Source organism: Oncorhynchus keta, chromosome 23, assembly GCF_023373465.1.
Source record: "Oncorhynchus keta strain PuntledgeMale-10-30-2019 chromosome 23, Oket_V2, whole genome shotgun sequence".
Classification (NCBI taxonomy): domain Eukaryota; kingdom Metazoa; phylum Chordata; class Actinopteri; order Salmoniformes; family Salmonidae; genus Oncorhynchus; species Oncorhynchus keta.
Window position 1 is genome coordinate 26,849,309 of NC_068443.1, and position 21,971 is coordinate 26,871,279.

The 21,971-nt window shown below is 40.6% G+C and overlaps 1 protein-coding gene across 2 annotated transcripts; it reads left to right on the plus strand.

Annotated features, from left to right (window-relative positions):
• Window positions 1–3,979: 3,979 nt before the first annotated feature.
• On the plus strand, window positions 3,980–20,709 carry gad3 (glutamate decarboxylase 3). 2 transcript variants are annotated; one of them, XM_052476940.1, is made up of 15 exons: window positions 3,980–4,359; window positions 5,125–5,265; window positions 8,182–8,424; window positions 12,209–12,299; window positions 12,971–13,083; window positions 15,682–15,797; window positions 15,884–15,963; window positions 16,060–16,114; window positions 16,401–16,517; window positions 17,794–17,858; window positions 18,079–18,157; window positions 18,282–18,431; window positions 18,555–18,662; window positions 18,757–18,846; window positions 19,018–20,709. In XM_052476940.1, exons 1-15 carry the CDS (start codon window positions 4,263–4,265, stop codon window positions 19,213–19,215), a joined length of 1,743 nt encoding a protein of 580 aa, XP_052332900.1. In that variant the 5' UTR covers window positions 3,980–4,262; the 3' UTR covers window positions 19,216–20,709. The 2 variants fall into 2 exon arrangements, with proteins under 2 accessions (XP_052332900.1, XP_052332901.1); XM_052476941.1 differs by lacking the exon at window positions 5,125–5,265 and having other exon boundaries at window positions 3,981–4,359; window positions 19,018–20,708.
• Window positions 20,710–21,971: the final 1,262 nt, after the last annotated feature.

Below are 21,971 nucleotides of genomic sequence, written 5' to 3' on the forward strand. Positions count from 1 at the left end.
GCCACCATATGTCACGTAGAGTAGGCCAGAAGGCTAAACTGGATAACCTAACCTCTATCAAAATAAAAAGATGGCGGAACCGCAAAAGTTCTTCTGTGCAAAGGTGTTTATTTACAAGTGAATTCCGGAACAAAAAACAACAGTACTGCCATCAACGTCTACCTTATGGGACAGCTTAAAAACAATGCTGCCCCATCCACAGCTCAATCCAAAATAACCTCCACCATGACTGAAAGAGAGGCTCCTTTTGTAGGGCTAGCCCCTCCCCTCAGAACAATTAACCCTGGTTAATTAATCAATTAACAATACAAACCTACATTTTCCATGAACTAAACATACTAAAGGATATACATTGCAACACGGTTTTAAACAATATCACAACATAACATTTACAACATTACATCACTACTGACAATATCTTTCAATATGCCCATATGCATTAATGAGCCATTTGAGACAGGCACTATAAAGCCAACCCAATTCCCTTAGCTCGGGTCCTTTTCCAGCATACCCGGAAGCTACAGAGATGGAGAGAGAGGAACAGAACAAACAAACAATGCGCTCATCCACAACATTGATAAGTATAAGAATTATTGTATCTCTCAAATATGAACATTGACAAGTGTGAAATGCATGCACCAAGACAGAAGTTAATTTGTGTGTCGACCCACATTGTTAACTTATCTTATAATGGAGCAGGGAGGAGTGATGAATATGTGTGTGCGTTAAAGAACCAAATGCTGCCCGCGGCCAGTGACGGACTTCTACGTCACACCTAGGTATAACTAACTAACTAGCTACCAGCTACCTCAATTTCTCTCATGATTATGAAGCCAACAACATTTTAAAAAAAAAAGCATATTATTGACCTTAAAGTTTAGCTGTGTTAGCCCAGTCGCTAGCTTATCCAGGGTCAGTGATGCGAGCAACCATGTACTGTCTATAGGAACTGCAATAATTTTGCTAGCAAAAATGATAAATTGAATAAAATAAAACAAAATGAACCTCGTAAAATGTTACCTGTAAAGCTTATCTCCTGTAGCCATTTCCTTATTTTCATACTGTACCTAAATTAAAAGGCATGTACAAAATCTGGAATAATTGAAAACATATAGCTCAACATGTAAACAATGTGTGAGTTTAGCTATTCTCTGCTTCAGATGAAGATGCCGATAATAACAGTAATGTCATCATACTGGAGACCTATGGCTGCATTCGCAATGCACGCAATAAGCTGCAAAATGTATTCACATAGTTGATATACTGACAATCAAATAAAACTGGAGATCTTACCACTAGACAAAAAGGAAATATTAATTTGAGAATACAACACAGAAGCACAGACACATTAGAGACAGAACCCCTCTTTAATGCAGGATTGTGATGATTAATCAACAGTGACACTAGATCATTTTGAATAATAGTTTAACAGTTAAAACAAGTTTAAACACTTCACTTCAAAGAATCAACACTTCATCACTTCAAAATGTATAAATAAGATAACTCCTAATATGAGTAGGATTAGATAGCTTAGTGTAAACAACAATAGACAATTGAGTAGTCACAAGTAGGCTATTATTACTAAAGCAGGGCCAACAATGCTCCATAACCTGATCTATTGGGTGAGGAGACTTCCATTCCAGCCCAGCAATAGCACACTTAATTATCAACTTAATAGATTTGAGCAGTTGAATCAGGTGTGTTACAGCTGAGCTGAAACAAAACCCTGCACAGGTGTTGACCTGCTCCAATTTTAATTGGTTTATACATTGTGTTGGATGTTTAACAGTATTTTAGTATACTACATTTGCTAAGGTAGGTAGGCCTACACATACAGTATAACCATTTTTAAAATGTATTTAACTAGGCAAGTCAGTTAAGAACACATTCTTATTTACAATGACAGCCTAGGAACAGTGGGTTAACTGCCTTGTTTAGAGGCAGAACAACAGATTTTTACCTTGTCAGCTCAGGGATTCGATGTAGCAACCTTTCGGTTACTGGCCCAATGCTCTAACCACTAGGCTACCTGCTGGCATATAGCACATACCCCTAGTCTCTTAGATATTCATTGGGACCTCTCTCTTCATCTGCAAACAGGCTTTCTCAGCTTTCCATATCTGAGAACAGAAAACAGCCTTAATTTTACTTAAGTTAGACAGCACTGTATATTATGTTCCTATTTTCTCTCAGTCTTCAAAGTTTCCCTCTCTAGGGACTGGAACTGGAGAATCTTTTCAGAATGTCCTCCCACAAAATGACCTGCCCTATCCAGTAGCCTACATTCTCTCTTTACCGACAGCTGAAGCTGCAATTTCACCATGTACCATGGCTGCTATCCACTAATGCATTTGGAGACTGTGTTTTTAATTTAGAATGATTACATCAATATAGATAGCTAATAGGAAGATAGCTAGCTGGTGGCATAGATGATGACATTTAATTAACTTACCTAAACACGGTGTAAAGTTAGCTGGCTAGCTATCTAGCAGCTCAATTGAGTTAACCTGTAAAGTGGCCTACTGTAGCCAGCTCGATTGTTTTTTAACATTTAAAACATGTATTTACTTACTTGAATAGGTTCCCCCACTGCCTCCATTTTTGGGGTCCTTACACAAACAAAATAATGGGCAATCTTCAAGATATTTCAGTGATAGCAAAGCACAGCCAGCAGCCTTGTGGACAGGACGAATGGAGTCAGAGCGGGTTGGTGTCATTTTTTTCGTCGAAATAAGGATGCATAAGCAGAAAAGAACCCCATAAAATATGGTGTTGGATCTTTAGTGTTATGGGGCTATTTTGCTTCCACTGGTCCTGGGGCCTTTGTTAAGGTCAACGGCATCATGAACGTTACCCAGTACCAGGACATTTTAACCAAAAACCTGGTTGCCTCTGCCAGGAGGTTGAAACTTGACTGCAAATGGATCTTCCAGCAAGACAATAACCCCAAGCTCACATCAAATTCTCCAGACATCAACCCCATTCAAAACCTGTGGTTTTGGGCAGTCCCATAAGCACAGACGTAGGATATTGAGGATCTCAAAATATTCTGTATGGAGGAATGGTCTAAGATCCCTCCCAATGTGTTCTCCAACCTCATAAAACATTTTAGAAAAAGTCTCAGTGTCGGTATCCTCGCAATGTGGAGGGTGCTGGAGTATTCATAACAGGAGATCCAAAAAGCTTTTTAAACAGTATGTCAGCTGTGTTGATACACACTGTATTAACACAGCTGCCTTCTCAGCTTTATCTTTCTTATTTTTGACCAAAGCCATTCGCTCACCTGACTGTTCACATCCCATCCTCGTCACCAAGCTTAAAAGAGAATTTTCAGGTGAACAAAAGAGAAATGCAGTTACGGATATAGTCCATCTTAAATCAATATGGTTTAATACAAGTTTGCAAACAGGGAGCACAGTATCCTGCACAGGAGCAGAGAATAATGCACCAGGAAGTCAAACCAACTTTGCTGCTAAAGAATCAGTCTTTCACAAATTACAACAGTGTCCTTGGTCCTTGGACCTCCAGTCTGGTGTCAATCCCTATCAACAGATATGAGTTTAGCATCGAGTCTAGTGAACATCAACCCACACAACCAGAACCCTGGAAATCATGTGTATTACAGATAGGGAAAAATTAATAACAACTTTATTAATCTTAAATATTAATTGTGCCCTGTCCAAAAAATAATTCAAGCTTTTGCTCGTCATATTATAATAGATAACGCCATAATGTCTTGTTTGCAAATAACACCCTTCTCAGATGAGAATCTAGAATTATTACCAACATTTCAAGATTAAGAAATTCATTACTATGAGTAAGACCATGTGTATCAAGAAAGACATTGAGCTAGACACTTAAACATGCTCTCACAAACAATAATAATTATTTTAATGTCATATAAATCCAGTTGCCAGTTTTAATATATTATTCCAATCATGTCTTCAGATCAAAGGAAACATTCACAACAGTCTCTTTTTGATCCTTCAGAGTACTGTATGCAGGTTGAGTAGCACACACAAACATATTTTGAGCCAAATAATTACACACAAAAGGACAAAAAAAGACAGACGAGATCATAATGAATTGATGTGGTAGCTAGTGATTGTCAGAAACATTTTGGGGAGGCTCTTATTCTCAAAGGTTTTTGGAATAGCATTGTTTCATTCAGGTTGAATAGCCTTGTGTCATAATGCGCCCACCACCACGCCTAGTTCCCCTAGGGGGTTATATATTCCACAAAACCATTCCAGGTGCATCTCATGGAGGGGCAGCAGTGGAACAGGAAGATACTGGACAAACTTCACTCCCAGAACTCAATCATATGTGGACACATTATGGATTACTTGCAGCTACCAGGTCAGAGTCAAATGAGCATATCAATTATTTAGATGTATCTCTATGGTATATCCATGGGGTTATGTCAGTTATGTCATGATGTGATTTTTGTATGTGTTTTGAGACATTCGCTCAGGTAAAGTAGTAAACCCTGAGATAAAGCTTTAGGCTCATTTTTTTTTACAAGTTTCTTATGATATCCATGAATAAGAAATCGTATTTGTGTCAGCATATCAATCTATTTGAACAATATTTTGTACTTACATGGTACACATGGTATGTAAATAACATATGCAACATGTGATCTGGTTGGGAACTCTGTATTTGCTTGATATTGTTGAGTGGAGACAAAGAACAAGTCAGACTACTTTTTAGTTTTAATAATGTGTTGCAATTACTTTTGTTAGGTTTGTATCTATTAACTGCATACACACAATCGTCCCTCCAGGCCAGACTCACAATCTTTTGACAGTCTGTTCATTTCTCTGACCTGGTCCTGGCCATTTTGATCCTTCAAAACGGGCAGACTGGGTTACACACAAAACTTTGCTCCTGATTACATGGCCTGAGTTTCCTGTTGCTTACATGGTTTCAATCAAAGAATATACGGGTGACTAAGATGCTTCTTCCCACCCTGCCCTCACAACCCACCTGACTAGTACACTTTCCTTTGATCTTCAGTCTCTACTTTACAGGCAAAACTCAAATAATTCTTCATGACAATTTACAGCAGATATGTTAATATTGGTGTCGGATCATCATGTACTCTGCGTTTATTTGTTCCAGAAAGCATCACAGAAAAATCTACACCTGGTGGGCAGATTTTGGCAGAGAGTAAACAGAGAAGCTCCTCTGACAATATCAACTCTCCACAGACAAGTGACAACACCTGCATACCCAAGGACTTCAGCTGCATATACAACAAAGGTAAAGCCAGGCCAACAAAAGCTGCATTATGAGGCTGATGAAAGCTACTGCTGGTAGCCTTTTCATCAGTTAAACTGCACTCGAGGTCTTCGTCCCAAATGGGACCTTTTTCCCTATAGAGTGCCATACTTTTGACTAGGGCCCATAGGGTCAAAGGTAGAGCAGTGTGGGGAGTAGGATGCCATTTGGGACACATATCAATAAAATGTATTTATTAAACCTTTTTTTACATCAGCCGATGTTACAAAGTGCTATACAGAAACCCAGCCTAAAATCCCAAACAGCAAACAATGCAGATGCAGAAGACACATACAAGATCAACATGGTCTGGCTTTCTATCCTGAAGGTGAAAGAAATGTACACCTGTTTAGGCGAGGTACTGGCTAGTGGAGTAGAACACTTGGGAAAAAAAGGACAGCCGCACACTCTAGGAGCTCAGATGAAATAATTTAATAACCAAAGTTTCGACAGCCAAGCTGTCTTCATCAGGGTATATTGACAAACACTGCAAGTCACTTAAGCAATAAGGCCCATGGGGGTGTGGTATATGGCCAATATACCACGGTTAAGTGCTGTTCTTAGGCAAAACCCAATGCCACAAACCCTCAAGGTGCCTTATTGCTGTTATAAACTGGTTACCAATGTCATTAGAACAGTAAAAATAAATGTTTTGTCATACCCACGATATATGGTCTGCTGTACCATGGCTGTCAGCCAATCAGCATTCAAGGCTCGAACCACCCAGTTTATAATCGTTTTATATAGTTTGAAAGGACACACACAGGTGTCTGTAATCATGGTCGGCTGTGGCTTGATTATATTGGTTGATTATTTACAGATATACTGTAAATAGAACATATAAAAAACATGAATGGATAACATACGATCATAGACATAGGCCTACAAACAGTATTTACAATGGATAGCAAATTAAATTAAAGATCCAAACGGCCTCTCATTTTAACAATAAATTGTCACGGTCATCCCTTCTCCTAGGGAGGGGGACGTGTTCAATGCTGATATAATGAAGGGACAAAATAAAGTTGTTGCACCTAATTCTTGTAACGTCTGCTTCCAACTCATACTCTCAAACACGTAGATCCCCTGAACGCAGCTCACTTTTCAACTCATACTCTCAAACACGTAGATCCCCTGAACGCAGCTCACTTTTCAGCTCACACTCTCAAACACGTGGATCCCCTGAATGCAGATCCCAATCACCTGAATTCTGATCACCTGTTCACACACCTGTATGTCAGTATCACACACTATTTAGTTCAGTTCTTTGCCCCCCCATCATTGTGAGAGATTGTTTGTTTTGTGACACACTTCTAGTCGAAGCGCTGGTTTTCCAGTAATTTAATCCTCTCGTGTATGATAGTTTTTGCCTGCCTCACTAACGAAGCCTTTTGCCTATTCCCTGCCTGTACTTTAGCCTTGGATTTCCTGTTATCAACCTATTGCCTGATCTCCCAGACTATGTTACTAGCCTTTTCCCTGCCTGTACTGTTGCCTTTTTAGACCCCCAGACAAGATTAAAGAATGGGACATGTAGAATATAGAGGAAAACCTGGTTCAGTCTCCTTTCCAACAGACACTGGTAGACAGATTCACTTTTCAGCAGGACAATAACCTAAAACACAATGCCAAATATACACTAAGTGTACAAAATATTAAGAACATCTGCTCTGTCCTTGACAGACTGACCAGGTGAATCCAGGTTAACGCTATGATCCCTTATTGATCTCTTGTTAAATCCACTTCAATCAGTGTAGATGAAGAGGAGGCAGATTAAAGAATGATTTTTAAGTCTTGAAACAATTGGGACATGGATTGCGTATATGTGCCATTAAGAGGGTGAATGGGCAAGACAAAAGATTTAACTGCCTTTGAACGGAGTATGGTAGTCAGTGTCAGGTGCACTGGTTTGAGTGTATCAAGAACTGCAACGCTGCTGGGTTTGCATGCTCAACAGTTTCCTGTGTGCATCAAGGATGGTCTACCATCAAAAGGACATCCAGCCAACTTGACACAACTGTGAGAAGCATTGGAGTCAACATGGGCCAGCATCAACACATTGTAGAGTCCATGCCCTGACAAAATGAGGCTGTTCTAAGGGCAAAAGAGGGTGCAACTCCGTGTAAAGAATGTTTTGTATACTCAGTGTAAGTCAGTGCTTGCGTCTGCAGTTTTACATGAATTTGAGTGGTTAATAGAATACATGTTGACAGAATGGCTGTGAGACAGGTAGGGCCCTTCCCAGATAGGGCCCTTGCTTCTGGTACCACTTAAGGCCCCAGTGTTCAGTCAGGCAGCTTGAAGAAGATGTGTCACCATCCAGGCTCATGTCACAGCATACAGTGGCCTGATAGCGAGATTAAAATAAATGCATTATGTACCTTTCACCACACAAGCCATGTTAGCATTCACTGCACATGTTGCTGAACAATTCAACCCTTTTGGTAGTGTCATTGATATATGGAAATTCACATACAATATTCATATGCTTTGACTAATACCTGTATTGTCTTGTGGGCCGCTTTAGCATTAGCTAGCCTAACATGAATCATATTACCGGAGCAAATAACTTTTTCTTTCAATACATGTGTTCTGGACCTTTTAAAATCTACTCGCGGGCCGCTAACTGTTAGATAACAAACAACCTTATCCAGTCATGTTACCTAGCTGACTAACAACCTGATAACGAGACCACCAGTATGCTTTAAGATGGCACTGGAAAAAAGGAAAGGTGCTCTTGGATGTGCTCTCAGGCCTATAGGCTAAATCAATTGAAATCAATACCTTTTTATGGTGCTCCTAAATACTTTTTGGTGCTCTTAATTATTTAAAGATGAGCACTGACTACCAATTAAAAAAGTTAATTTAGAGCCCTGACTGTGTCCTTTTTATGTTTAGATCTACTCCCTGCTCTCCGTGGTGAGGACACAACCAAAAGTTTCTTCCAAGAGCTGGTGAACATTCTCCTCAGCTATGTCTGCAAGTCGTTCAGACGGAGCTCCAAAGTCCTGGACTTCCACCACCCTCACCAACTCAGAGAGGGCCTGGAGGGCTTCAGTCTGGAGCTCCCAGACCAGCCCGAGAACCTGGAACAACTCCTGGTCGACTGCAGGGACACCTTGAAGTATGGAGTCAAAACAGGTACCGTAAGAGCTGTTGACTGTTTTGCCAAACGTACTCCATTAGGGGTGTAACGGTTTACCAAGCCCAAGGTTCAGTACATATTGCAGTTTTGGGGTTAGGGTTCAGTTCAGGTACAGCGAGAAAAGGAAATGCCAACAGTTAATGTAGTTCCTTTTTGTTTATTTAAGAAAATACAAAGTATTGGTACTCCTGATTCAAGATGATCATGAGTTATAATGCTTTATGACAGCACAGGTGAAATAGTTTAAAATACAGATTTCTGTACTCTAACGCAACCCCTCTAACGCAATATGATGGTTATTATATCAATATTTGATCATTAAAGCTTTTCTACTGCCATTTCTTGCATAATTAATTTTACAGACACAAAAATATCCCACCTTGTTAAGTGTATTTTGTTTTGTCGACATTTGGAAAGTTTACCAATAAATTAGCTAGCTGTTTACATCAGGCTGGTCATGAAATGCTTTATCCAACATGTACTTTACTCGCATTAAAAGGATGGATACCGGGTTAATGTCAAGCCATTTTGAGGATGTTGGAATTATATTTTGGACGAACTTGCACATGCCTACAGGAGACTTTTGAAGTAGCCAAATCAGATGAAAACATTGTGACTGGTTGTAAGCTATATGTAAGCTATATTTTGTCTCCAATGTTTATTGAAAACATACATACATTTGCACAATAACCACTTGTTGTCTCTCAAATACATTGTTACAGTTGGTGGTTAACTATCTAGCAAATGTTTTGCCATATTAGCATTAATGTGAAATCTGTCAAAACACAAGTTGAAATAAGTTGAAAATGAGCCACTTACAATTCCCCACATGGCAGTTTCTTGTCATTCTTGCTAGTAATCTGGCAACCCAGAATCACAACAACAGAATCACAACAACAGGCTGACTTCTCCCCTATGGAAGCGAACATAGTTTTTGTGACATTATCAGCCAACCCATCTCTATGGCCACATTATTATAGAACGACTTGGGAAAATAATGATCTGCAACAGATCACGCATATCAGTATCAGAGGTAAAAATACAGCCAGACTGGCCTGCTACTATACCTTTCTAGATCTTATACACTGTCGAGAGTAGACCCACAACTGATCTAAATGTAAAGAAACATTCATATCACAGGGCTTTTGCACGTTATTCAAATAAAAAATGTTCACTGCAGCCAAGAGTAGAATTTTATACTCACTTGAAAACAATAATGCAATTATTCATTGCATTGTGGTGTTGTAGGCTAGTCTAGGTAAGATAATTGTATTGTCCCTAAACAAGATCAAATCAAATTGTATTGGTCACATACACATATTTAGCAGATGTTATTGTGGGTGTAGCGAAATGCTTGTGTTCCTAGCTCCACAATGCAGCAGTATCTAACAACACACAACAACTGAGTCCGCAGTATTCTGTCAAACATTATTAAAGTGCCAGTGTTCCATGACTATGTGCTGTACATAGGGCAACAGTCTCTAAGGTGCATGTTAGAGTAACCGGGTGGTAGCCGGCTAGTGGCAGTAACTAGGGGTACTGGGCGGAGGCAAGTGGTGACTATTTGATAGTCTGATGGCCTTGAGATGAAAGCTGTTTTTCAGTCTCTCGGTTCCAACTTTGATGCACCTGTACTGACCTCGCCTTCTGAAGGGTAATGTGGTGAACAGGCCGTGGCTCGGGTGACTGAGGTCCTTGATGATCTTCTTGGCCTTCCTGTGATACCATGTGCTGTAGATGTCCAAGAGGGCCATACTAGGTGGTGATATATTCCAATGGTGCATCTGTAAAAGTTTGTGAGGGTCTTAGGGGCCATGACAACTTTCTTCAGCCTCCTGAGGTTGAAGAGGCGCTGTTGAGCCTTCTTCACCACACTGTCTGTGTGGGTGGACCATTTCAGTTTGTCAGTGATGTGTACCCCAAGGAGCTTTTCACCTTCTCTACTTCGGTCCCGTCGATGTGGATGGGGGGGTGTTCCCTCAGCGCTCTCCTGAATTCCATGATCAACTCCTTTGTTTTGGTGACATTGAAGGAGATGTTATTTTCCTGGCACCACTCCACCAGGGCCCTCACCTCATCCCTGTAGTCTGTCTCAATGTCGTTGGTAATCGGGCTACCACTGTTCTTTCATGCGCATTGATGCACTTGGCCTCTCCTCAGCTATTCCTATTTGTTCTTGTGGATTCATATTGAGAATTGATGCAGCTTTGAATGCTTTTATGTGTGCTATGATTGCTAGTTAGCCTATTGCAGATCTGGACAATAAGGCCAGAGGGGGTGTGGTATATGGCCAATATACCACGGCTGAGGGTTGTTCATAAGCACAACGCAACGTGGTACAGTATATTCGCCATAAGCCACAGAGTTGCCTTAATGCTATTATAAACTGGTTACCAACATAGTTAGAACAGTAAAAAGTACATTTTTGTCATACCTGTGGTATATCAGTTTTCAGGGCTCAAACCACCCAGTTTATAAGGAAAGTGCACGGAAAAGCGAATTGTAAAAGGGATGTATCAAAACACGTTGATATTGTCACGGGAAACTAGGTGAGTGAGGAAGAATCAGGCGCAGAGAGCATATAGTTCCACAGGAAGAAGTGCACTTTAATATCGCACCGAAAACAATGCCCACAACACAGGGCGCGGAAAATGGGGACCAACCCAAACACACAGGGTACCAGGTCCGGAGCACGAACACCAAACTCATACACATGTAACATAATAGTAATCCCGCACAAAACAAGGGCGGGTAGCCTAGCTATAAATAAGGAAGCCCATCAAGTAAACACAAAAGACACAGGTGCAACTAATAAGACAAAACAAACAGAAAATGAAAAAGGGATCGGTGGCGGCTAGTAGGCCGGTGACGACGACCGCCGATCACCGTGAGGTGCATGCAAGCAGATGAGCAAATATGAATAGAATGGAAGACATTCTATAGTAAAACCTGCCAAAGAGTGAATGTAAACCAGGGGGGAAAAACTCACTACCCTCCTCTGTGTCCAATAAAAAAAATCACACAACCCTCCCCAAAGCAGCAAAAAAACTGATAGACAACTCTCCCCTATTGCAGAGTGGAGACGAAGTTGTGCTGTTTTTTCGTTTTGTGGGTGATGTAGGCCAACCTGGACTCAGGAGTAGATGTAACATATTACATTTAAATCTGGGACATTCCAATTAGTATGATATGTTAAGTTTCATGGTATGTATTAATTTGTGGATGTTCATCATCCATTTTGTATGATATGTTGCGAATTACAATTTGTATGTTACAAATACAATACAATATATCATACATTTGAAAAACGTATGATATGTTATGAATTCCAATTTGTTGTGGCTAAGGTTAGCTAGGTCACTAATGCTAACATTAGCTAGGTGGATAACGTTAGCTAGGCTAGGGTTAGGGCAGGGTTCTAGTTCTTGGCTGCAAAAGGACTTTATGAAATTTGCCAATTAAGATTTTAATTTATACTACAAAATGTGCATAGGCTCCAGTTGTTTTAACAGAATAGCCTGAAATTTGTTTTTTTCAGCTCAGATTTACTCTAAGCTTATACTGTAGGCTTAGTGTTTTTTTTGTGTGTTTTTTTAATGTATTCATTCGGGAACCGAAGTCCCAGTACCGAACGGTCAAGTAAAAATATGTGTACAGTTACCCCCCATACTCCATGTACCAGTATGTCATTGGTTCTGGCCATGGGAATGGCTGACATTATAGACATCATAGACATTATAGATTAGTAGAATGTTCCAGAATGTCCTCATCTGTCCCCAGGTCACCCACGCTTCTTCAATCAGCTGTCATCAGGGCTGGATGTCATCGGTCTGGCCGGGGAATGGCTGACGTCTACCGCCAACACAAACATGTAACATTTACATTCCTATTTATTTAACCCTTATTTTACCAGGTAAGATGACTGAGAACATATTCTCATTTACAGCAACGACCTGGGGAATAGTTACAGGGGAGAGGAGGAGGAATGAATGAGCCAATTGGAAGCAACCAAAAAAAATCATCATCAAGCTTTAATTATTTGAATCAGCTGTGTAGTGCAAGGGCAAAAAACAAAACATGCTCCCAGGGGGGAAATGTTTTTTTTTTTTAAGTACATTCCCTCTGGGTGCATGTTTGGGGGGGCAGGACCGAGTTTGGGAAACGCTGTTTTAAATCATAATGAATAAAATAATATGGACAGGGTGAATCTGATCCTATATCAGCACTCCTATACGCTTGATACATACAGCCCCAGGTTACACTACATTCTTAGAAAAAAGGCACCAAAAGGGTTCTTCGGCTCTCCCCATAGGAGAACCCTTTTTGGTTCCAGGTAGAACCCTCTATGTTAAAGGAACTCAAAAGGGTTCTACCTAGAACCAAAATGTTTTTTCAAAGGGTTCTCCTATGGGGACAGCCGAATAACCCTTTTAGGTCCAAGGTAGCGCCTTTTTTTCAAAGAGTGTATGGCCCATGGTGGGATCTGGTCTCTGGTAAATGTCATTCTGCAATATGAGTTAAAGTGTAAAAACTTTTTTCTAGGTTTACTTATGAAGTGTCCCCAGTGTTCATTCTGATGGAGGAGATTCTACTGAAGAAGATGCGGGAGATTGTGGGTTGGTCAGAGGAAGAGGGGGATGGAGTGTTCTGTCCAGGTACAGTGTTAGCTACATTCAGACCTTGCTATCGATACAAACAATGTAGCCAATGACAAACATACACTTTGTTACATTTATCCTTGGTACTTTCAATGAATTGGTTCATTGTGTCCTCTTAATTTTGTATATAATGTTTAGTTGTTATGAAGTTCAATGAAATTATAAGCTTAAGACAATCTCTCAGATATCCACCTATAATACAGTATTCATGACTCTCTGTAGGTTACACAGACCTTTGGCCCCGATCCTATTCTAACCACCTCTCGCCGGCTTCGTATTCATGCTACCTGATGAAATTGCTGTATAACATGATCATGTTGCCATCTAATGCACATTCAAATGTCACAAATCAACACTGCAGAGCTTTCCCTGTCCTCTGCCGTGCCTTAATTGTATTACTGTTGATGATATCTGGAAATGTGCATGTACACCCTTGCCCATCTACTGTTGCTAGCCACAATTCTGACTTGTGCTCTGATATATGTTTCACTGATTTCAGCTCTCGTAAAAGCCTGGGATTTCTGCACGTTAACACTAGAAGCTTCTGATTTGTCATAGACGCTAGCTAAAAATATTTAATGAGCAAGCCTTCATGACCTGGCCTCTGTAAATTGGTACAGAATCTGCTTTATTCCCTCTGTTCAAAGAAGCTTGGACCTTCTTTTTTGATATCTTCAGTGATATTGTTAACAAACCCTCCCCCATAAAGAAAATGAGAATTAGATACAGGTTCAGCCCCTGGTTTGACCATGATCTTGCAGAGTTACTCCACCTCAAGAATTGCATTTGGCGAAAGGCTCAGCACGTGCATACTCAGGCTGACTGGCTCTCGTTCAGGCAAATGAGAAATAAGTACACTCAGGCTATCCGGAAGGCCAATGTTAGTTACTTTAAGAAGCAGTTCTCTCTCTGTGGGTCTAACCCCAAGAAGTTCTGGAAAACGATTAAAGACCTGGAGAATAAACCCTCCTCCTCACAGCTGCCCATGTCCCTTAAAGTTGATGATGTGGTTGTTACTGACAAAAAGCACATGGCTGAGCTCTTTAATCACAACTCCATTAAGGCCGGATTCGTATTTGACTCAGCCATGCCTCCTTGCCCGACAAACATTTCCTCATCTCCCACTAATGCAACTAGCCCCAATGCTCCTCCCTCTTTTTCCCCTGCCCCGCTACAAAGTTTCTCCCTGCAGGCGGTCATTGAGTCCGAGGTGCTAAATGAGCTCCTTAAACTTCACCCCAAAAAAACAACTGGGTCAGATGGTTTAAACCCTTTCTTCTTTAATATTGCTGCCCCGTATAATCGCAACGCCTATCTCTGACCTTCTCCTTAAAGCTTGAGGTAGTCACCTCATTCAAGTACTTGGGAGTATGGCTAGACAGTACATTGTCCTCCATTCAGCACATATCAAATCTGCAGGCTAAAATTAAATCTAGACTTGATTTCCTCTATTGTAATCTCCTCTTTCACCCCAGCTGCCAAACTAACCCTGATTCAGATGATCATCCTACCCATGCTAGATTATGGAGACGTAATTTATAGGTCGGCAAGTAAGGGTGCTCTCGAGCGGCAAGATGTACTTTACCATTTGGCCATCAGATTTGCCACCAATGCTCCTTATAGGACACATCACTGGACTCTATACTCTTCTGTAAAATGGTCATCTCTGTATAACAGTCGCAAGACCCACTGGGTGTTGCTTATTTATAAAACCCTCTTAGGCCTCACTACCCCCTATCTGAGATATCTACTGCAGCCCTCACCCTCCATTCACATCCGACCGTGATTGGGAGTCCCATAGGGCGGTGCACAATTGGCCCGGCGTCGTCCGGCGTCGTCCGGGTTAGGGGAGGGTTTGGCCGGCCGGGATATCCTTATCCAAAAAATAGGCACGCTGGGTTTTTGGTTTCTCTCCCTCTAAAAACAGAAATAAATATGTTGGCCTTTATAAATATTATTTTGGCCTTTATTCAGATTACAATCACTTTAAATTCTCTAGTACAGACAGTATTGAAGACTATCAATTGCTTCTCAAAGATGCCCTCTGGTGGTCAAACAAGCACTAACTAGCATTAATGGCAACAATAGCTGACAAAGAAAAAACGGGCCATAGAATTGTGCGGCAGCCCGCAAGGTGTGCAGCAGTATGGCGCAACTTTTACAGGAAGAACTACTGTACAACACCCGTTCTGCCAGTCACATTCTGTTAAAGGTACTGACAGTTGTGGCTGCTTTGTGTGATGTATTGTTGTCTCCACCTTCTTGCTCTTTGTGCTGTTGTCTGTGCCCAAGAATGTTTGTACCCTGTTTTGTGCTGCTACCATGTTGTGTTGCTACCATGCTGTGTTGTCATGTGTTGCTGCCATGTTGTCATCTTAGGTCTCTTTTTATGTTGTGTTGTCTCTCTTGTCGTGATGTGTGTTTTGCCCTATATTTTTATTTAATTTAAATATATTTTTAATCCCAGCCCCCATCCCCACAGGAGGCCTTTTGCCTTTTGGTAGACTCATTGTAAATAACAATTTGTTCTTAACTGACTTGCCTAGTTAAATAAAGGTAATATAAAAATAAAATAAAATGTATATATTTCCTTAGGTGGGACCATGTCCAATCTGTACAGTGTCCTACTGGCCAGATACCACTTCTTCCCTGAAGTGAAGACCAAAGGGATGACTGCTCTGCCCAGGCTAATCCTCTTCACATCAGCACATGTACGCATCACCAGTATTCACGTTAGGTCATGCTTATTCATATTATCTATAAACATGTACTGACATATACTTTTTCCCTATTCTAGAGTCATTATTCAGTCAAGAAATCTGCAGCAGTCCTTGGGATAGGAAGTGAAAATGTTGTGGTGGTGAAATGTAATGACCGGTAAGCAAGGAGGGGAGTGTGATTTACATTTGTTGATCGTGAACATTGACAATATCATCAGAGCTAAATGAGTGATGTCATTGTTTTACTATTCAAGGGGAAAATGATCCCTGCAGAATTGGAGTCAAGTATCATTACTGCCAAAGATCAGGTAATGGATGAATGAGTCTTCTCTTGCCAAAATGAGGGATACAGGGCTGTGAATTAAATACATGAAAGCATATATTTTCAGCCAGGGATGGATTTAGTCAAATTAGGATGAAACAGACACCCCCAACAGAATACGCTCAAATCAGAATTTCTGTTTACCAGTCAACAACATTGTCTGGTGCATAAAAGGAGCTACCAGAGCTCCAATGTGTTGGCAGGGACTATTTCACAGGAAAAGGTCAATACACTCATCATGATTCTTGTCATCTCTCTCTCTCTCTCTTCAGGGTTGTGTCCCATTCTACGTCAATGCCACAGCAGGCACCACTGTGTACGGAGCCTTTGATCCTCTCAATGCCATCGCAGACATCTGTGAGAACCATGGACTCTGGCTGCATGTTGATGTATTTACCTTATAGCATCCATCATGGACACACATTTAGCCTTATTTCTGACATATTTTAATTGTGCATGCTTTAGTCCAGTACTAAGCATAATTTGTGTCTGGGAAACCGTCCCCATAAGAATGTGTTATATGTAAACAGGGATGGGGAGTAACAGATGACATGTAATCGCAAATTCAAGTTTGTTCCACCTGAGCAAGTCTGACAATAAATCAGAGACCACTATGACGACACAATAAATGTGTTTGACGGAACGCGGGAAAAGAGCGGGAAACGAGCAGGAACAGGCTTTTGTGGGCTACAGTCCAAGCTATGTCTTCCAATGGTGCTACTGCTGTCGGCATCCAAATATTATCCAATTTGAATAAACGCTTGGAAGTAAGGATGACAGCAGTGGTGTAGTCTACGGCGATACGGATATCACTTATTATTGATATCTACTGTACATAGCGCATTAATGTGAATCACACTGCTGCCCTCTTATTTAGCTATTTGCGCCTTACGGATTGTGGGGTTTGTGGATGGCTGTTGACAAATCTAAATGTGTGTTTGAACCCAATAATGGTTTAATTCAAGAAGTTTAAGCTGCCTATCAATCAGTTTTTGAAACTAATGGACAGTCAGTGAAAAATGTGGTCTTGCAACAGCTGCATAGTGTGGATCCCAGCCTATGGAATATATGTGGGGCTTTTTTGCTAAATCTAATTCATGCGTTTAAAAAAATGAAAAATCCATAGACCTAATGGAGACATGCTCAATCTCGCACACTTTTGATAGACAAAGGGGCAATCTGTAGTTGCTACATCCATTTCTCGATTTATAAATGATATATGTATATATATATGTATATGTAGGATGTATGTATGTAAATATATAATTTAATCCTATTATTATATGTAGTAGAAAGCGATGGGTTAGAAGAAGCCTACATAACCAACCCATTAAGTAAAATTTAACATCAATATATGGCCAGCTATGTAAACGTTAACATTGATTTATCCTGCAATAGATGTCAATCAATTGGTAAAATACATTTTTGTCTTCTTCTAATATCACTTAAGGGGAAGGTAATCTAAAAGTAACTGAATGTAATCACATTACGTTACCGAGTTTGGGTAATCCAAAAGTTACGTTACTGATTACAATTTTGGACAGGTAACTAGTAACTAATGGATTACATTTAGAAAGTAACCTACTGTACAACCCTGCATGTAAAATATTAAATATATAAAGATAAGATTGTATTTAGAGTAAAATTCTCTTTGTTTCTTAACAGGCAGCCTGGGGCGGAGGACTGTTGATGTCCAACCTGCACCGTGTGAAACTACAAGGGATTGAACGGTAGGTACAGTAACCAGAGAGAACAGAGACTTAAGGACACCCAACATTTACAGTTCTCCAAAAGGATAATAGATATCGGAATTTCACTCTACCATACAGCCAGGATTAATTACATTTTGGGGTTTTTGTTTCCATTCACAATTGAAATGGAATTGACCCTCAACAGTTCTGCCTTGATTGGATCTTACATGCAGGTCTATTTGAATTCTGTTTATTACAGAGCCTGGTCTGTGACTTGGAACCCTCATAAAATGATGGGTGCTCCGTTGCAATGCTCAGCCATACTGGTGAAGAAAAGGGTGTGTAGTCTAACGCTATGAATATAAAAAAATCAAGACTACCAAAACATTCCACCCTGAATTACAATTTGAATGCATTCAGAAATACACATGCATAATGTAGTCAGTGGTTTCTCACTCACAGGGCCTCTTGAAAGACTGCAATCAGATGTGTGCTGAATACCTTTTCCAAACTGACAAGCACTACGACACCTCTTATGACACCGGAGACAAGACCATTCAGTGTGGCAGGCATGTTGATGTCTTCAAGCTCTGGCTCATGTGGAAGGCCAAGGTATGTAACATACTCACATGGATTTTATATATTTATTTATCAACTGGTAAATAAAACTAACTTCATTCCCACCTTGATACATTTATAGTGCTTTATATATATATATTATATTTCTCTTCTTAGGGTTCAGAAGGCTTTGAATCACAGGTCAATAAATGTTTGGAAAATGCTGAGCACTTGTTTGACAAACTCAAACAAAGACCAGACTTTGAACTCGTCTTCAAAAGTAAAGTAAGTCTGTTTTTTAAAGTCCCTTGTCCATTGAATAATTCCTCAGTGAGATGAATCGTTGTAAGCCTTTTATCTGTGATACATCCCCATGCAGCCTGAACACAGCAACGTGTGCTTCTGGTACATCCCACCAAGTCTAAGGAACATGTCACCAGGTCCTGAGAGGAACAGGAGACTCCATAAGGTAATGCTACACCTTTGATCTCTAATGTTAGTGATATATTAGATGGGTCTTAATTCAACCTTTGTGGTTCTTTATCCATTAGATACTGTATATGTAATCCTTCATTACTAGCAGCAGCACATTGACTTCTGTTCATACTCTATAAAGCTAAATCACTGTTTGGTTTCTAAGGTGGCACCAAAGATCAAAGCCAAGATGATGGAGCAGGGGATGGCCATGATTGGTTATCAGCCGCTCGGAGACAAAGTTAACTTCTTCCGATGTGTCTTCTCCAACCCAGCCACACAGACAGAGGATGTGGACTACCTCTTGGAGGAGATCGCTTCTCTTGGTCATGACATCTGCATCAGGACTGAAACCGATTTATGAATCGGGTTGGGTGAATCAGGATTTAGACCACTTTATGAATCAGATTGTGGCTCAGATCAAATTTAAAACATGCGTTTAGAATTATTCTCAAATGTTTTATTGCGAAAATATTCAAATATTTGTATTTCAGATTCAGGTAGTCAGTTAATTTCTACATACATTTTGTGTACAACAATACTGTATCTAACAGGACAATGAACATGGTTTAATTTTTGAAATATAATTTCTCAAGTTTGACATTTTAAAATATAGATGTTAAGTAGGCAACAGTTGATGCTGTAATTGTATTAACCGATGGGTTGTTAGTGTTTATCATATTGTCATCGTGTGTGGTCTAAAATGTTACATTTTACTAAAATGTCCAACATCATCTGTAGGTGAAGACAGATTTGAAGAAATACAATCACAAAGCTCTAAAATGGGTCAGTTATGTTTTTCATGTCAATTAACAAATACATTTTTTTTTGCTTTTGTACTGCACGGTTTACAGTACAATGTACATAAGAGTAGAACAAAACCCAGAAGAACCACTAAGCCTGCCCTGGTCGTGAACGAGCTCTTACAACCTTCCTCCCTCTCCCCATGTTCCTCCCCCAACCCTGGGCTTCCCTCGTCAGACACAGGCACTGGAGACATCTCCTTTGTCTGCCCAGCCTGCAGGTGCCTACCTGAATGTTCACCAGACACTGTGGCCCTCTCTTGGTGGTCTATAGACAGGTAGCAGGTGTTACTAAGCAGCTGTTTGAAGAAGACAGGTGTGTATTCTGGGGGGGATGGGACAGAGATGACGGCCATAATGTCCGGGTCATCTGGGAGCTGGGAGACGGAGACCCCAGGTGGCAGGGTGGTGACAGAGCGACACCAGGGGCAGCGCAGCTCACTCAGGCTCATCTTCATCTGGGTCAAGCACACAGAGCAGCAGGTGTGTTGGCAGTCCAAGAGCTTGGGCCTGTACTGCAAATTGTAGCAGTTCAGACAGATCTGACATGCTAACATGAGGTTTTGTTTTGTGAGACAGGTTCCATAATCATGAGTTTGGTTTGTTGTGTCAATGTCAGGCACAAGATGTCAAACCACAAACGGTCTTGTTCCCTCAGTGTGTGTGTGTATATATTTATATGCAGATTAGGGATTATTGCACATCCAGAGGGAGACTCAGACATTTACATTTACATTTAAGTCATTTAGCAGACGCTCTTATCCAGAGCGACTTACAAATTGACATTTCATGCTCTTGGTCTCACCTCTTCTTTACAGTTGTGTTGACACAGTACATAGTTAAATCCATGACTGGCTCCATCTACCCTATTAGAGAGAAGACATTTGTCAAGTCAGTGTGTGATGCAGTAATCCTCATTAAATCACTCATACTGAAAAAGGAAAAAGACTTGGTCAAATCCTGCCCACTGAGCTCTGTCCAAAACACTGGTCTCAGAAACAAACAGTAGCATTAAGGCTGCACAATTCTGATCTTGTTCCACCAATCAGCCTTTTGACCAATCACATCAGCTCTGAAAAATATCTGATTGGTCTAAAGACAGGTAGTCCACCAATCAAATCAGATATTTTTCAGAGCTGATTGGTCAAAAAAGTTTAGATTGGGCTGCCTGTCTAAACTGTGTGTAAGGATAAATAAATAATCTAGTTAATGTGCAAATTTGACTGCTAGACCATTATCACTCAGCAGCCTTAGTAGGTAAAGTTTGTGAATGACATTGCTGCACTTCTGTTTAAGGCAATCTTTGTCCAGGTTGAATTTGAGTTAAAGAAGCAGTTGTGAGTTTGACTACATACTTTTGGTCAACAACAAAAAACACCTGGATAGAGCTGTAATCTGAAAGCTAAATATTTCATATAGGGACATATTACTAGTACCATATAGCCTTATTCATGACATTGCAAGTTAAAGTCATGTGGATATAATGATGGCGCCGGAGGAGATGGCTGACGCTTTTCGGGCACCAAACCAATTGTGCTATTGTGAGTTTTTTTGGCATTATTTTTAACTGATTTTGTACATAATGTTTCTGCCCCAGTCTCTTACTACCGAAAATAGCTTCTGGATATCAGGACAGCGATTACTCACTTCGTACTGGATGCAGTTTCTCTCTTTAACGAGTCGGCCGTGAAGGATTTACTTCATACACCTGCCAATGCTCAAATCTCTGTTAGTGTGAAGAGACATCAGGGACGTAGGTCGGGGTGCCTTGTAAGGATCTGATGGCGAGTGAGTAATCCCCCTCTACCATCAGTTCTATTAGCCAACGTGCAATCATTGGATAACAAAATGGATGAGCTCTGATCAAGACTATCTTACCAATGGGACATTAAAAACGGTTATATCTTATGTTTCACCGAGTCGTAGGCTGAGCGACGACATGGATAACATACAGCTGGCTGGGTTTTCGGTCCATCGGTAATATCGAACAGCTGCCTCCGGTAAGACAAGGGGTGGCGATGTGTGCATCTGTAAATAACAGCTGGTGCACAAAATCGGTAGGTTTTGCTCTCAGGTAGAGTATATCATAAGCTGTCGTAGCTGTCTATTTAACACCACAAACCGATGATGGCACTAAGACGGCACTCAATGAGCTTTATAAGGGCATAAGCAAACAAATGTGCATCCAGATGCGGCGCTCCTAGTGGCCGGGGACTTTAATGCAGGGAAACATCAGTTTTACCTCATTTCTACCAGCATGTTAAATGTGCAACCAGAGGTTTTAAATTAAGACTCCAGACCACCTTCACTCCACAGA